Source organism: Aegilops tauschii, chromosome 7, assembly GCF_002575655.3.
Source record: "Aegilops tauschii subsp. strangulata cultivar AL8/78 chromosome 7, Aet v6.0, whole genome shotgun sequence".
In the NCBI taxonomy this organism is placed as follows: Eukaryota; Viridiplantae; Streptophyta; class Magnoliopsida; order Poales; family Poaceae; genus Aegilops; species Aegilops tauschii.
Genome location: NC_053041.3, coordinates 623,303,829 through 623,320,391, shown reverse-complemented (window position 1 = coordinate 623,320,391; position 16,563 = coordinate 623,303,829). Strand labels below are relative to the sequence as shown.

General features: G+C 43.8%; 2 protein-coding genes across 3 annotated transcripts; both read right to left on the bottom strand.

Moving 5' to 3' along the window:
* Nucleotides 1–839: 839 nt before the first annotated feature.
* On the bottom strand, nt 840–5,308 carry LOC109780883 (uncharacterized). 2 transcript variants are annotated; one of them, XM_040395088.3, is made up of 4 exons: nt 2,863–3,516; nt 1,856–2,781; nt 1,571–1,698; nt 840–1,208 (listed from the first exon to the last, which is right to left on the bottom strand). In XM_040395088.3, the coding sequence occupies exons 1-3, from the start codon at nt 2,903–2,905 to the stop codon at nt 1,603–1,605; spliced, it is 1,065 nt and encodes a 354-aa protein (XP_040251022.1). In that variant the 5' UTR covers nt 2,906–3,516; the 3' UTR covers nt 840–1,208; nt 1,571–1,602. The 2 variants fall into 2 exon arrangements, with proteins under 2 accessions (XP_040251022.1, XP_073361548.1); XM_073505447.1 differs by lacking the exon at nt 840–1,208 and adding an exon at nt 4,802–5,308 and having other exon boundaries at nt 1,219–1,698; nt 2,863–2,911.
* Nucleotides 5,309–12,612: 7,304 nt separating this feature from the next.
* Nucleotides 12,613–16,130, bottom strand: LOC109780884 (uncharacterized). The gene is made up of 5 exons (XM_040396947.3): nt 15,927–16,130; nt 15,119–15,171; nt 14,711–14,811; nt 13,683–14,596; nt 12,613–12,974 (listed from the first exon to the last, which is right to left on the bottom strand). Exons 3-5 carry the CDS (start codon nt 14,754–14,756, stop codon nt 12,849–12,851), a joined length of 1,086 nt encoding a protein of 361 aa, XP_040252881.1. The 5' UTR covers nt 14,757–14,811; nt 15,119–15,171; nt 15,927–16,130; the 3' UTR covers nt 12,613–12,848.
* Nucleotides 16,131–16,563: the final 433 nt, after the last annotated feature.

Genomic DNA, 16,563 nt, shown 5'->3' with positions numbered 1-16,563 from the left:
CACGGGCGCGGAGTGGTTGTAGATTCTCTTAGGTGCCACACGTGTGGGTGCTGGTTTTGTTTCAATATTCATATGCTAATTGATCCAATGGTGATTAAGGCGTTTGGACCGAATGCCTTCGTGCGACACATGTGGCACTTATCATATTTATTTTTTGCCTAGATACAACACATTTATTAATCTATTATAATCTATTAAATTTCAAAACGAAATTGAAAGTCGGAGGAAATAGTTTGTTCTACGTCTCCATGATAGCGGCTGAAGTGGTCCTACATTTTTGTAAGCGAAATATGCTGATTTTTGGTAATATTCTTCTTCATCTATTCAAAGGATAGCGCTTGCCTGTTTGGAAATTTTTCACATTGGATGTGTCTTGAAGATTTCCTTTTGTGGTATGGCCTTTTTTGTTATGCTTTTATAACATATTGTAATTGAGAATTGTAACCAAAAATTTGCATTGGACAACGCGAAAAAAACCCTGACAAAAACATAATCGATCAAACTACTCATAGGCCACGTATCAAAGTTTGGCATGTCCCCTGTCTTTCAGACTGTGTTTAGTTGATGACTAACTTTGGCACGACTGTTCTTAGGCAAAGTGTGGCGAACAAAATGTTCACCACAAGATTTGGCAAGAATTCTAGTATTAATTAGCATGTGAACTATATAGTTCAGGAATTGTGGCAAAGCCACAACTATAACAATGAACCAAACACATGTCTGAGGTGTTATGGCATGAAAACCTTAGGCTACAAACCAAGAATTGCCCTCCAAACAACTCAAGAAACCATGAATGAAGTACAAATATTTTCCATTTTATTCCACTGTCAAATTTTCAACAGACTAATAAATAAGTTTGGAAAATACATATATCGGAATGTCAATATGATCTATCCGGCAGTTCCCAAAAGGGTACATAAGCATTACAGTGAGTCCGTTATTTTTTCCCACCAGTGTCAACAACATGAGCTACAAATCAGCACAGGAGGAAAAACACTGCATCCCAGAGACAAGTTTACCACCTTTCATGGACAATGCCTCCATATCAAACTGAGCAACCTACCATAACAGGATTCATATGGCATGAACATGTATTTTGAATGTTTGGGTGGGCATCTGCCCTGTGGCAAAAACCCTTGTGGGTGGGCTGGTGCTGGAGTTTTTGGTTGAATGATCACGAGCTTCTGCAAATGGGGCTGATGTAGAAACTGTAATAGGGAACGAAATATCAATTATGTTTCCAAAGGACCACCAGGAACTAGAACACACACTCCAAGCTCTAATCAAGCATAGAACTGTTTGTTCAAGAAAATACATTATCATCTCATGTACTTCTTGTTTCATAGAAACAAAAATTGCAAATATACATCAATAACGGAAAAAAATACATCTAAAAAAACTGGATCGATTTCCGTTCAAACAAAAACACGCAGGAAAAACCTAACTGATTGTCTGCAAAATCATAACGAAAAGAAAAAAAGTGACAGAAAGACTCAAATTTTAGGTTACTTCTCTATATACTTTGTGCGGAAACAACTCTGCAACTAATCCATGCCAATATCCAGCTCACATTTCTGGCGTATATTAGATCCTTCAAGCTAATCAACTTGGTGGTGTCTTCTTTGCTTCAAGATCCTTCACAATATTAGTAAGAGATCTTGCATCCCGAGCTTTAGCCAGTTTACCACGATCTTCAGACTGCAGAAAGTACAGATCATTTTAGTAATAACACATGTTCAGTCTATTCATTTGTTTCAAGGATATGTATTTATTTATGACAATATTTAAATGCAAATAAGAGGGCAGTGAAGAAAGATATGTTACACTTTGCAAATTGCAAGATCAAAAGCCTAACCTTCTCCAGCTCTAGAGCACGGTCGTTCAGCTGATCGGCCGTAAAACCTTTTTTGTGAATCACCTGAAGGACCTTAAGCAGGTGCTGCTGGAGACTCTCTGAACAGTGCTCCTCGAGGTTATGTTCAGGGAACGAAGAATCACAGCCGAAAGGGCACTTCATGGGCCTCATGGGGCAGACAGTAACGCAATGTCTATCCATATCACGCCTCAGAAGCCGTTTCTCGCAGTTCTGCTCACACTGAAGGATCTTGAAGAGACAAGCTGCATCATGATCCTGCATGCACCGGACAGAAACTTTCGCTCGGCATCCATCGTTCGGGCAAGTGACAGGCCTGAAGCTACACTGTGCCTTGTGATCAGCAAGACGTTCCTCGTTTTCATATTTCTCAGGGCAGTGGAACTTAGTTTTAATGTCCACATTCTTGAGGAGGACCTCGGCGATCCCTTCTCTCCTTTCTAGTGGCCAGAAGCGGGTCATATCCATTTCCTGGACAAAATCATCGATCTTATCTTCGCGGCTGTCGCTCAACAACCACCCAGAGACATGGCCAATGATGTTCCTTTTCGTGCGACTGAAATCATCCATGAAGATTGATATGACCTCATAAGGGTCATCTGGCATTTGATTGTCAGCGTTTTGTTCCACCTCCGATTCAATGAGAGTATCAGCTATGAACGTTTCACTTCTTTGTGTAATGTAGTCCACCATTTCTTGCCTGAGGTCAACAGCAACAACAGACGGGCTCCTGAACAGATCACCCGTCGTACCGTCGACACAGACCGCAGCCAAACCAGGGAGCAAGAATTGCGCTAGTTTGTGCATTGCTTCGGAATCACAATACGGGCACTGGAGAAGCTGACCTTCATCCCTCACCGGTCCAGGATTGGCAACTGGAAGATCCATTTCACCCTTAGATCCAACACCTGCAAACACATAACTTGGAATCACCATCAGTGACTTAAAGTTGATAAACAATGTTCGTCATTCTGATATGTGTTGCTGACCTTCATCCTTGGTTGGTCCAGGATCGGCAACTGGAGGGTCCATCTCAACCTGTGATCAAACACCTATAGATGCATGACAAGCAACATGGTCAGGACCAGGATCAACTAATCATGCATAATGGAACAGGGGCCTTGATCTCCCTGTTACTCTAAAAAGAAAAGAAAAGGGCGATGATCAACAAGAGGAGAAGCTTAAAATTCTAAGATGCATTTGACATTCTGATCTGGAGGCCCTGGCACCGCCCCTGGATGGTACTATGTCTACCCAGGAATTGCGAATAAACATCTAAAAAAAGAAGAGAAAAAAATGTGAACAAAACCCGGTCAGCTAGTATTGAAGTTGCAAAACGGGGGTATGGGATGGGATGGCGTCGACTGGGATTGATTGATCTTCGAAGGAAAACAGATTTAATTGTTCACAGCAGAGAAAACAAGAGAGCGAATCGAACGAACAGCGATCCAAGCAAGACAGGTTTCCTTACCAGCAAAGAGGGATTGGGTCCAGATGGATCGAGAGACTGCTTTGCTCTGGGTAAAACTGACAGCGATGAGGGGAATGACAGTGTTTAGAATGTTCCTATAATTAGCCAGCAAGGGACTGACCCCTCTATCTATTATTAAACTGACTGAGAGGGCGAAAAGAGGCAACGTTCAGAATGTTCTATAATTAGGAAACCAGTTATTAGCGCAGATAAATGCTACACCACTCACTCAGTTAATCAGGCAGCACAATAGCAAGAATAGAATGCACAAGCCCATCCCTGCTGAAGCCATGGACTCACATCTTCATGACAAGTTCATGCACGAGCCACTCTATTCGCCACACGGTAACAACATAGCAACTTTTCGTAGATACTACAAGGTATTGCAATGCAGACAAGTATACTGAAACAATGTGGTACTAAAACAAGAGCAGGATGTGCTGTAAAAAGAAAAAGAAAGAAGCAAGGGTGCCCTAGCTTGACAAACTACTAGAAGATGGGCTAAGACCGTGCCTATACTCAAATGCGGAAGGATCTGCCCCCAGTTGAGATGGAACTTTTTCAGGAACGGGGAATGGCGGTTTTCAGGAATCGCATGTTCAAGGTATGGTGAGTTGGGGACAACAGTTGAATACAAATCCGTGGACATCCTAGCTAGCAATGGGGGGATTAGAGTGCTCGGGAATACAAATCCCCGCATTGACCGTTGCTGGGTGTATGCAGAAACGCGATTTCAGAGGCCTAACCTGTGGAGGCGGCGGCGCGGGTCCGCGACGGCCGGGGGATCGGCGGGAGAGAAAGGGGTCCTGGGCGACGACGTTGACCTGGGGCTCACCGCTCCGACGTCGAGCCGAGGCTCGAGAGAGGAGTCGGGGGAGCGGGAGGGGGAGGCAAGGCGACGGCACGGTGGGCGAGCGGTGGACGGCGGAGGAGTCGAGCTGGACGGGAGAGGAACAGAGGTTCGCATATCTGCTTTCTTTGTTCTTCGGAGAGCTTTTCAAATTGTTGTTTTCATTAGGGAAAAACGCATTTCATTCTTATTTCGGTTTATGCAGCTGAGTTAGCTGGTGTATGTGCATAAAGACAGCGAATTCCAAAACATATTCTTTTTTATTTACATGTGCAATGAACTCAATATTACTGGTATGAGAGTAGTTTGATTTGGTTACGAGGTCAACGCCAAGAGAAACGACTCTGGAAGCCACTCCTAAAGCAACCCATCCAAACCCCTCACCACCAATGGAGGAGGCCACGGGGCGGCCGATGTTGTCGGCGGGGCTTATGGCTCGGTCGTGTTTTCTCTTCTTCCTTGTTTGCGTATTACGGGCCAGCTCAGTTTAGACGCGTGCTCCCTTAACCTATGGTAGCTCGGGCAAGCAAGGTTTGGTTTGTGTGTCCTAAAGCTATAGCGAGCGCTCCACCGCTCTATAGCAATGCCTCTCGTGTCCCAGCAACACCTCTTCCTGAACTTGGCATGTTGGGTCATTTCTGATCCTATCGGTCATGGCGGTGGTGGTGAGGCAGCCTCGTTGTGTCCCTTCAATGTGAGGGCCTAGCCTCAAGGGGCTTGAAGGGGAAATCAGCAAGGAGGATATCGCCATCACCAACACCACGTACAAGGAGATGCCGGCGTCAACCATCTCCATCACCATCTTCACTGCCATCTCATCTCCATTCCATTGTAATACCGAACCCTAGAGGATTGCTTGATTTATCATTCATGTTTGTCACCGCCATTCATATAATGCTTGTTATCTTCATGTCTAAGTAATCCCCTTAGTTCTCAGGATTATGGGTAAACCCTAGTATGTATAGGTGTTGGACGCTTATAGAGATATGAGATCCTCTATTGAATGTTTGATTTGATAACCTCCGTTAATGTTGTGAAGGGCCCCTACTCAGCATATCCGCCATGTATGGCCATGGTGCATGTTAATGTCATTGTAAAGGTTGGGATATAGGGGTAAAGAGGTGAGAGTAATATCCTCTCGTCCCCGCCTTTGCAATTGACAGGGGATTGACGGAGAACCCTTACTGTGACCGTGTCCATGGGAAACCCTTACTTAGTAGTGAGAATCGAGCGGGGAAACTATGATAGTGGCGTGTGTGATGTGGAGAGTACACAAGTAATTCATATACTGTACCCGGCTCCGTCCAATTATAAACATGATGAGTGGCTCAAGTATCTAATCTAAAACTATGCAATCGCATATGTTAGGCTTAAGTCTTGACATTTATTTTATAGACAGATTCACCTTCAAGAACTAATATGAATAACCCATTCACAATCGGTGCAAAGAAACAAAATATATTAGTCAAATATAAAAAAAAAACCCGTTGTCCTTGATACTGAATTCATAACCTTGTCTCATAGAGCATAAGGCAGATATAATGTTTCAATTTAAAGTTGAAGCTTCATAACAATTATCGAGTTTCATTACAAATCCTAAAGGTAAATTAAATTGCATGGTGTCGACAGCTAATGTAGAAATTGTTGCTCTATTCCTGACTGAAAGTGCAATCATGCCCTTAATCATACTTTGATTTTGATGAAGAAATACATACAGGGGACTAATTATGTTTGCTAAGTGTACACAGGACGTTCGTCCCTTTGGCATCATTGTATAGGGACCATGGACACATCAAAACGATATATGACTCAAGCATGACTATAATAAGAAAAGAAGCGTAGGCTTTTTCATTTAACCTTGAGTTATAGGGATTCTGCACTATTAAGAGGGGATCGAAGGGGTCCATTCAAGATTTGCTCAAGATATCTTCATGTCACTATCATCCTACACATACCCATCTTCATATATGTCATGACCAGTACCTCACTTAATTGCACTCAGAAAAACCACTTAGCCAAAACCCAAGTCAAGATATTCATCTACATGGTCTCTCTGTCGGATCATTCAGGCATCGCCTAGATCATCCGGACTCTATCCCAGATCGTCTGGCTAGAGGACCAGGAGACACCGAAGGGTTGAGCTGAAGTCGGATCATACGGACAGGTAGTCGGATCGTCCAGGCGTTGCCTAGATCGTCCAGTTCCCAATCCGGATCATCCGACCGCAGCCCGGATGGAATGCCCGAATGACTAAACAGAGAGTGTGTTCATAGGGTTACACCCGGATGACTAAACAGATGGCATTTTCATCCGGTTACGTCCAGATCGTTCGGATGGCATCCCGGACATCAGGTCTGCCCTTTGCACAACCACCAGTTTCAAGTTGCACCTAGAGTCCCCCCGGACATCCGGACCTCTTTTCCGTGAGTTGTTCTTGTTGACCCACCCAGAACATTCGGATCCCTAGCTGGACTGTCCGGCCAATGCCTGCATCATCCAGGTAGATATCCGGATCATCCGGGCAGGTCAGTTTGTGCACCAAACGGTCACTTTTCTTGGAACTACAAATACACCTCTCCCACTCTGGTAGATAGTTGACTACTACACTTACATTTTTGCCAAGAACACAAGTACTCCCTCTCATACTCTCCTAAACTAAATCTTAGGTCGAGACGATTTGTGAGAGTTCTTGAGAGTTGTTCCAATCAAAAGAAAGGTCCACTCCCTACCCTTCTTGTGAACGAAGCAAATCATGATTTGAGAAGGTCTTGAGCTTTCCCCCCTAGATCTTATTACTCTTGGAGGTTGGAGACTCCTAGGCGGTAGGAGTACTCCGAGGAGGAATCGTCATTACCCCCGGAAACTTTGTGAAGGTTTGGACACCACCTCAAATTCTACCGCTAGTGGTTGACAAACGCCTTTGTGGTGTTGTCTCAAGGGGAGAATAGGGTGAGCCTTCGTGGTAACATCTTCCCCTCCAACGGTGACTAGCTTCACTCAAAATACGTGAGCATCAGCATACATCCTTGTCTCCCGGAGTTGTGGTTATCCCTAACCATAAATCCCTACTTGTGGATATTTGTCTCCTAGTCTTTACTTACAATATATTGTGCTTACTGACCTTGCTTCTTGTTTTTGTTGTTGAATATATTTCTTAGCACTAGATCCACCTTTGCAATTGTTAGGCTCACTTTCATAGTCCGCATTATTGCCTAAAATTGCTAAGTAAGAATTGAAATTTGTAATTGTACCTATTCACCCCCTTCTAGGTCCATCTCAATCCTTTCACCGACGCATATGTTAACTTCTGCTCTTGGGACATTCCTAGTTCTTCTTATCTCCTGCATCGAGCTATAAATATGAACAACTGATCTGGTATATGATGTACCCAAGAGCTAGTAGAAACATCAACAAGATAAATGGTTGTAACATATACAATAAGTGTACCTAGAGAAGAAGAAGAAGTTGTATTTCCACTTTTCTTGCCGTGGGCCTCCGGCTACTTGATGCAATTCCTCTTCTAATGACTAGTTTCCTTGTAATAATAGCACATGGTCTTTGAATCCGGCCCCGACTTTAGCTCAACAGCTGGAGTGAGGATCACAGCCTTATCTTTGCCCTTTGATTTAGCTATTTTCTTAGCACAAGAACTCTTCTTAAACTTTGTCAGCTTCTGCACCATCAACACTTGGATGTGCACCTTTCTTAATGTCCTGCTTTGCCATCTTAAAGCATTTCATGCAACTTAGTGAGTTTCTTATCCATGCCATGCATGTAGTAGTTCAAGATGAACGAGCCATATCTAGCCAAAAGTGAAGCCAAAATTGTATCTATGGCCAACTCAGGGCCTAAAGAGAAGCTAGGCCTTTCCAGAGTCTACATGTAACCAACAATTTTTCTCACATGTGGACTAAACGGATCACCTTTTTTAGCTTGCACTCTATCAAGGGCCTCTGGACGTTATCTCTCGGTCATTGCTTCTGTTTTGAACATACCCTTGAGACTCTCGATCATACCAAAAGCCTCTATTTTCAGGAACTGTTGTTGCAGGCCCGGCTCGAGGCATGCAAGAGTGAGGCAACTGATTTTAGTTAATTCATCAACAAGCCCCCCGCAGGCGTTCCAGACAGCAGCATTAGTATTTTCAGCATGTTCCTCTCAAAGTGGTTCCTCTAGAACATGTTCTTTTTTATCATGCCTGAGAACAACTCTTGGATTTCTATAACAGGTTTATATTTACCAAGGATTGATTTCAATGCAAAACTGGAAACTTGAGTAGGTGGTGCCATTGATCTACAACAGAAAAATGCAAAAACTCTAACAACCCGTTTGGCACCTCTCATTTCATTTGGTGGAAATGAAATGAAATGCAATGTATGCTGATATTTCATTTGGTTGAATCATGATCCCAAATCAAAATATCATGTTCAGGTGACACTTGAAATGATCTGTACATCCTATTTGCCTGCCACTCTGGCAAGAATTCAATAAACCCAGACCAAGCATGGCTTAGAAAATGCAACAAACATCATCTTTTCAAAATTAAAATTTCATGCGAACATAAAACAAGTTGCATCACACAACCATAAGCAGCTCCATCAAGCAAAATCTACAAAATCAAATTACAACGTCATGAACAAGTCGCAACACACGATCATAAACAACTCCATAAAGTAAAATCCGCATAATGAATCAAATTACAATTGTCGGGAACAAGTTGCGGCACACAATCATAAGCAGATCCATAAAGCAAAATCCAAATAATCAAATTTCGACTGCCATTTTGCAATTTGTGGCTTGACTTGACTTGCATCAAAGTAAGACTTGATATTGGTTGAACTTGAGGCTCCTTTTTTGCCCTGCAAATATGATGAGAATCATGTATACAAACTATCAAATGTAAAGTTCAAGGAAGCAGCAAAAGTCGCATCAATGTTTTAGTTGCATTTATCATAGAAGGAAATAGTAATGCTAAGAATAACTTCAAATACTTAAGTTCATAAAGGGAATTTTAAATTGCATCAAATCCACCAGTAAAATTTGAAAAAAAAATCGTAGTACTTGACATGAAAAAAGGCCTGAACCTGAACATGAGCAAGAATCTAGTAGCTCCTGCTCTGTTTCATGTGTACAAGGGGTTTTACCCACACACAGAAGTAAAATTGCACGGGAAATTTACCCCTTTCATTCACGGGAAGAAACAAACATGGCGCCTCATTGTCCGAGTCCACGACTGAACCTATTAGTTCTTCCTTTTTTGCGAGATTAGTTCTTCCTGATTACTCCTGACCTGAAACAATCAAGTACTGGTGCACATTTACTAAACTGATCAACTACTGGTGCCAGTGTTAAGCTTTATTTAATTCTATAGATCCTTGTTGTAAGAGTCTTTGGACTAAAACCAGAACATATATATGATTCTACGATAATTAACTAAAGGACAGAGAGACTAGTATGCCTATTTTGGTCCTTCTACACAAGCTGAAGCTTGTTTTGCAGATACTACTTCTATTTCCTAGAGTATAAAGGCGTGCTATTGGAGTATGGTTACTTCTCTAGAAGAAATGAATATGTTTTGAGGTACGGAGAAAATACACACTCAAGGAACAATAGCAGAAATGACCATGTGTTTTTCTACATGAACCTGAAAGGTATACTACTCATAACTTTAAGCCTCGGAAAGAGGAACTTTACTGTTGCATGCATTGTTCACGGCATATCCATTTTGACTCATAATGATTACATGCATAAACATAGAAGATTGGCTACATTCAGAGAAAATTTTCTTAGATCAATAGTAGTTCTACTTCTACACTCATATATCTTCCAGTTTCCAACCAACATCTAACCGATCCCCTAAAAGTTAGTGGAGTAAAAGTTGAAGTAAAGTTAGTCGAGTAAAGTTTTACTCCACTAACGGTGGCTGCACATAGCCGATCCCCTATAGTTAGCGGAGTAAAATCAAATTTGTGGCCGTTTTGTATACTAGCCACACAAACACAATCTCTGCACAATACATATCTTAAAATCATTCAAATTAAAGCATGGACAGCAACAAGCGTCATAACATAAAGTTTCATCACCGCGTTTTTCAAATTTAAACATGCGAAGTTCACCCAAAGGGCATCACTTGAAACACAATATTTGATTCAAAATCACCACAAACATAGCATGTATATGTTGTGGATCGAGCCAATCTTTGGCATGCACCACCACTCTCTCGGCCACCACCACTTAAACGACGTCCTCGGCATAGAAATCAACCTAGACATCCTCTCGGCCACCATCACCACCACCACCACCCTCACGGCCACCATCACCATCCTCTCGGTCACCTCCACCACCTCCTCCTCGGCCACCACCTCTTGGACCTACTCCTCGGCCTCCTCCGTGTCTTGGTTGCCGAACGATTCCAAAACGAGTCATAGTTGAGATCATCAAGACCAACGGTGGCCGAGGACCCCAATGATGCGAGGAGTTCGGCCGTGTTCATCTCCGCTCTACAATGTCAAAGCAAGCATTATAAACAATCACTATGATCACGAACAATCACTATCGAATACCAACGTGACGCGGGGTTTTATTTTTACCCTGTTGGCATTTCATCGAGTCCTTTTCTATAGAAATAGGCTTGGTCAAGTGCTTAAAAAAGAGGTGACCCGAATGACTTGGCAGCCGCATTTTTTGTTGCCGGTTGCGGCCGTCGCTCGCGCCAGAGCAGTCGCCGTAGGGGCAGCCGAGGTTGCCACACGAGGCATAGGCTTTGGACAAGGCGCCGACACCGTCTTCTTTATCTTCTTCTTGGCGGCCGCCTCGGCGTGCGCCGATGCCACCGTCGTCGGCTTTCGAGCCCGTTTGCCTTTGGTAGGTGCGGCAGGAGGGCGTGCATGTGATTGCCGGAGACACGGTGGCCACCCCGGACACCATTGGTGTGGTTGGAGGCAGAGCTTGGACCCTAGTGGTTCTTTGTCATCCCCAAGCTTTTTTCGGCACCGGCGGCAGCGCGTCGGTGGTTTTCGGAGGCGAAAAGCCGGCGCCGGTGGCCGGCGGGGTGAGTGAGGGGGGAGGGTTGGCTATCCATTCTGGTCGGCTCAGAGGTCGTCGGTAGAGGTGGCGGGGGCGGGAGGCAGCGCGGCGCGGGAGGGCGAGAGGGAGTTTTACTCGGCCACCGCACGATGGAGTATATTTAGGGAAGTCTTTGGGGGCATAGAGAGTTGGAGTAAAAAATTATACTCTGTTAACATTTTTAGGGGATCGGCTAGGTCCGTCGTAAGGGAGTAAACCCTTATGGCCGTATTGGGGATCGGTTAGAAATGCCCTTACAAAGCTAATTCGATTAGGTACTACTTGACATGACAAAATAGCCCGAAGCCCTGAACCTAAGCACCAGCAAGAATCTCGCAGCGGATTAAAAATGCAGGAGTAAAGTCGAGAACAAATCTTGCTCTGTTCCATGAACACTATAACAAAAGTCAAGAACTTCACCAACAAAAATAGTTGTACTACTACATGATAAATCTAGCACCCTTCGAGCTTTAAGTGAGGGATCTTATTTTATGGGGGGACGACGAAAAGTCATGTCTCAAAACAGAAGGGGTAGGCAAATGTAGGGAACTGAGAACCACCTGCTCTCTAATAAACCCAAATCATGTCAAGAAGTGAATGGATTAAACACCGCTTTACTAGTGACCTTGGGTGAAAAAAGAGGGGAGAGACAAAGGCAGGCGACAGTACTAGTGCCTACAAGTACATCAGCAGTTGGTACTAGCTATTGATGTATCTGACAACCACTCCTACAACCACACCTATAGAAAGACTGTGGGAAGGAGGAGATGAGGGCGTCGAGACTGAAATCGAGGAGAATGACAGCTGAGAGCAAGGGATTTGGGGTTCGGGAAAGCTTCCATCGTCTCGAATCGATGAATGAAATACTACGTCCCTCAGTCGCAACCAAACAAGTTGAACACATATATTCGCAAATGAAAACCAACTCAAATGATGGGTACCAAACAAGTTTTTCTTACATGTGTTCACCAAGAGTAATCCATATTGAACATTTTTGTAATAATACTCCCACTAAAATCAACAATCCTCCGTCAATACTTGATGATTCAAGATCCGAGGTCAACATGTCGATTACTGAGCTTTTGCATCACTGCTAGAAGACTAGATCACACGGTAAGCAACACTTGGTAATATCTCTATGTGACTTGTTTGTTGGGCACATCACATGTCTCGCGAACTCTTATGTCTCGAGGCCCAAAATTATTTTGGTAGCATTAACAAGTTAGCCAATGCTTCACACATAACTATCTGACACAAACCCGTCACGTCAAGGAGGAATAGCAGAACACTAATTTTATAATCGCACCACTAAATATACTTGACATGTGATTTTACGACAATTGGGGAGTCAACTTTACTAACATTCTTTGAAAGATCACCTTACTTAAAAAATCTTACCATGTAAAAGAAGGGTGCATATATATAAGGGATAAACTTTCACAAACAGTTTATACAAGTATGATACGGTATAGCCCCTTTTTGGCAACCGATGATAATCTTCATCTCTATGTACACGGCGGTCCCATGGTGATCTCCATCTCCATGTACGGTGTTATCCTGTGGTTATCTCCATCTCCACACCTCACGTGTCAACCACCAAGGTTTACATGAGATACTACACCAGAACATTGAAATTTCTTTGCTTCAAGATCCTTCACAATACTAGTTAGAGATCTAGCATCCCGAGCTTTAGCCAGTTTACCACGATCTTCAGACTGCAGAGATCATTTAGTAATAACATATGTTCAGTCTATTCATTTGTTTTAAAGATATACATACATATTGATGACAATGATTAAATACAAATAAGGGCATCTCCAACACCATGCTGCAAAACTCCCGAAAGCGTCGCACCAACGCATCTGGACCATTTTTGACATCCAACATGGTGTCCCATACATCCACGCGTCTGAAATCCCGCAAACCAGAAGCTAACCCGCGGGAGGTTTGCGGGAGTTTGGACGTCCGCCTAGCCAATCAAAGCCACCACGTACCCCACGTCTGCTGCTATTTGGTGGAAGGATAATACCTACGTGATTAAATCATTGTATGATCATGCTATTTGGCGGAAGACTGTGGCTATTGCTGGCTGTTTGGCGGGAGGAGAATGTTAAATCATTGCATAATTTTAGCTATTTGGCGGAAAGTTGATCTCATTTGGCGGAAGACTACGGCCCATAGCTGTGCTGTTTAGCAGAAGGTTGATTTTAGCTATTTGGCGGAAGTTTGCATCTTTTTAAATGTAATAGAAGCGGACGTTTTGGGCATTGTGGTTGGATGGCACGCTTCTGTACCCGTGTCCATGGACGTGTCCACGGATGGATAGTGAGTCCGTTTTGCGACACTGTATTGGAGATGCCCTAAAAGAGCAGTGAAAACAGATATGTTGCAGCTTGCAAATTCCAAGATAAAAAAAGCCTAACCTTCTCCAGTCGTAGAGCAGTTTCCTTTAGCTCATCAGCTGTAAAATTATTCTTGTGAATCACCTGAAGGACCTTAAGCAAGTGTTGCTGGAGACTCTCTGAACAGTGCTCCTCGAGGTCGTGTTCACTGAACGAATCATCACACCCGAAAGGGCACTTCATGGGCCTCATGGGGCAGACAGTGACACAATGTCTATCCATATCACGCCGCAGAAGCCGTTTCTCACAGTTTTGCTCACACTGAAGGATCTTGAAAAGGCAAGTTGCATCATGATCCTGCATGCAACGAACAGAGACTTTTGTTCGGCATCCCTCGTTTGGGCAAGTGACAGGCCTGAAGCTACACTGTGCTTTGTGATCAGCAAGGCGTTCCTCATTTTCATATTTCTCAGGGCAGTGGAACTTGGTTTTAATGTCCACATTCCTGAGGAGGACCTCGGCTATCGCTTCTCTCCTCTCTAATGGCCAGAAGCGGGTCATCTCCATTTCTTGGACAAAGTCATCGATCTTATCATCACGGCTGTCACTTAGCAACCACCCAGAGACATGGCCAATGATATTCCTTTTCGTGCGACTGAAATCATCCATGAATATTGACACGATCTCATAAGGGTCATCCGACATTTCATTGTCAGCGTTTTGTTCCGCCTCAACATCGGCTATGAACGTTTCACTTCTTTGTGTAATGCTGTCCACCATTTCTTTTCTGAGGTCAACAGCAACATCAGATGGGCTCCTGAACAGATCACCAGTTGTACCGTCGACACAGACCGCAGCCAAACCAGGGAGCAAGAATTGTGCTAGTTTGTACACTGCTTCAGAATTGCAAAACGGGCACCGGAGAAGCTCACCTTCATCCCTCACCGGTCCAGGATCGGCAACTGGGAGATCCATTTCACCCTTAGATCCAACACCTGCAAACACATATATAAGTCATTCATTATAACCGATGTAGTCATAACTCAGAATCACCATGAGTGACTTAAAGTTGAGAAACAACGTTCTTGATTCTGATATGTGTGGCTGACCTTTATCCTTGGTTTGTCCAGGATCGGCAACTGGAGGAGGGTCCATTTCAACTTGTGATCAACTCATTATGCACAATGGACCAGGGGACATGATCTCCCTGCTACTATAAAAAAGGACCATGATCAACAACAGGAGAAACTTAAAATTCTAAGCTGCATTTGCCTGGCTCCGCCCCTGGATGGTAATATTTCCGGCAAGGAATTGTGAATAAACATCTCAAAAAAACAAATGAAGCAAAATTTGAGCAAAAACAGATCAGATGGTATCGAAATTGAAAAATGCAGGGCAAGGATGGGATGGCATCGACTGGGATTGATCTTCGAATAAAAAAAAGATTCAATTGTTCACAACATATAGAAGGAAGCAAAATGAACGAACAACGATCCAAGCAAGATAGGTTTCCTTACCAGCAAAGGGACCGGTCCAGATGGATCGTGTGACTGCTTTGCTCTGGGGAAAACTGAAGGAGAGGGAGGAAAAGGCAGAGTTTAGAATGTTTCTATAATTAGCCGGCCAGGGATTGACATTTCTATTATTAAACTGACGGAGATGGTAAAAAAGAGGCCACGCTTAGCATGTTCCTATGACTAGCGAGCCAGTTTATCATGTAAACTTCATTAGCTCAAATAAATGCTGCACCACTCACTCAGCACAATGCCAAGAATAGCAATGCACAAGCCCATCCCTGCTGAAGCCATGGACACACATCGTCATGATAACGATATATCAAAAATATTGTAGATACTACAAGGCATTGCAATGCATGTTGGCGTTTTTAGGCGCCATTTGGTAACAATGTGATATTATGCCAAGAGCACGATATGCTGTAAAGAGAAAAAACAAGAGTGCGCTAGCTTGACAAATTATAGAAGATGGGTTAAAACCGGGGGGATTGAATGATTTGCCCCACTTTACAATGGATTGGATGATTTGCCCCAGGGTTGTTTCAATGGCCAAAAACATCCTCAGTTGAGATGTAGCTTTTACGGAACACAAGACCCATGCCTAGACTCAAATTCGGAAGAAAACTCCCCAGTTGAGATGGAGCTTTTCAGGAACAGGGAACCACGGGCTTCAGGAATCACACGTTCAGGATATGAGGATTTGGGGACAAAAGTTGAAATCTGCAAATGGGGGATCAGAACGCTCGGGAATACAAATCTCCGTATCGATCCTTGCTGGGTGTATACAGTAACGCGGTTGCAGAGGCCGAACCTGTGCAGGCAGTGGCGGCGCGAGCCCGCGGCGACCGAGGAATCGACGGGAGAGAAAGGGGTCCTGGGCGACGATGTTGACCTGGGGCTCACCGCTCCGCCGTCGGGCCGAAACTGGAGAGGGGCGGCGGGGGTCCAGGCCAGGCGACGGCGCGGTGGGCTGCGGTGGACGGCGAGGAGTCGAGTTGGGACGGGAAAGAAAGGGGGCCTTCGCAGATCTTGTCTTCTTTGTTGTTCGCAGTGGTTTTACAATCGTTGTTTCCATTGAGGAGAAACGTATTTCATGCTTGACTGGGTTTATGCAGATGGGACCGCTAACACAGACGCAGATGCTTTTACATATACACATACACTCACCGGTATTAAGTATTAACGTACGCCCGCCTGCCAATCCTGTGAGCATCCCCGTGAGACTAAGCCCGAAAATAATTTTAAAATTGATAAAGTTGTCATAGATGTCCTTGTAGTCGAGGGAAACATATCTCCCACTAAACACACATTATCTGAAATCGTGAAATAAATCTAAAAAAATATGAGTGCCAGTGAGTTTAGGATTTTGACCTTATTAGACTGAGAATACCACTGTACTCTTCAGGGCATTTTCAATGATAGATGCTTACATAGATGCTTAGAAGGAA

Coding starts and splice junctions, on each gene's coding strand:
- LOC109780883 (XM_073505447.1), bottom strand. CDS start 5,008: ATGGCAGTGAAGATGGTGATGGAGATGGTTGACGCCGGCATCTCCTTG. Junction 2,782..2,862: donor TGGACCAACCAAGGATGAAG/GTCAGCAACACA, acceptor ATGTGTTTGCAG/GTGTTGGATCTAAGGGTGAA. Junction 1,699..1,855: donor GTGCTCTAGAGCTGGAGAAG/GTTAGGCTTTTG, acceptor TACTTTCTGCAG/TCTGAAGATCGTGGTAAACT.
- LOC109780884 (XM_040396947.3), bottom strand. CDS start 14,756: ATGGACCCTCCTCCAGTTGCCGATCCTGGACAAACCAAGGATAAAG. Junction 14,597..14,710: donor TGGACAAACCAAGGATAAAG/GTCAGCCACACA, acceptor ATGTGTTTGCAG/GTGTTGGATCTAAGGGTGAA. Junction 12,975..13,682: donor CTGCTCTACGACTGGAGAAG/GTTAGGCTTTTT, acceptor TGATCTCTGCAG/TCTGAAGATCGTGGTAAACT.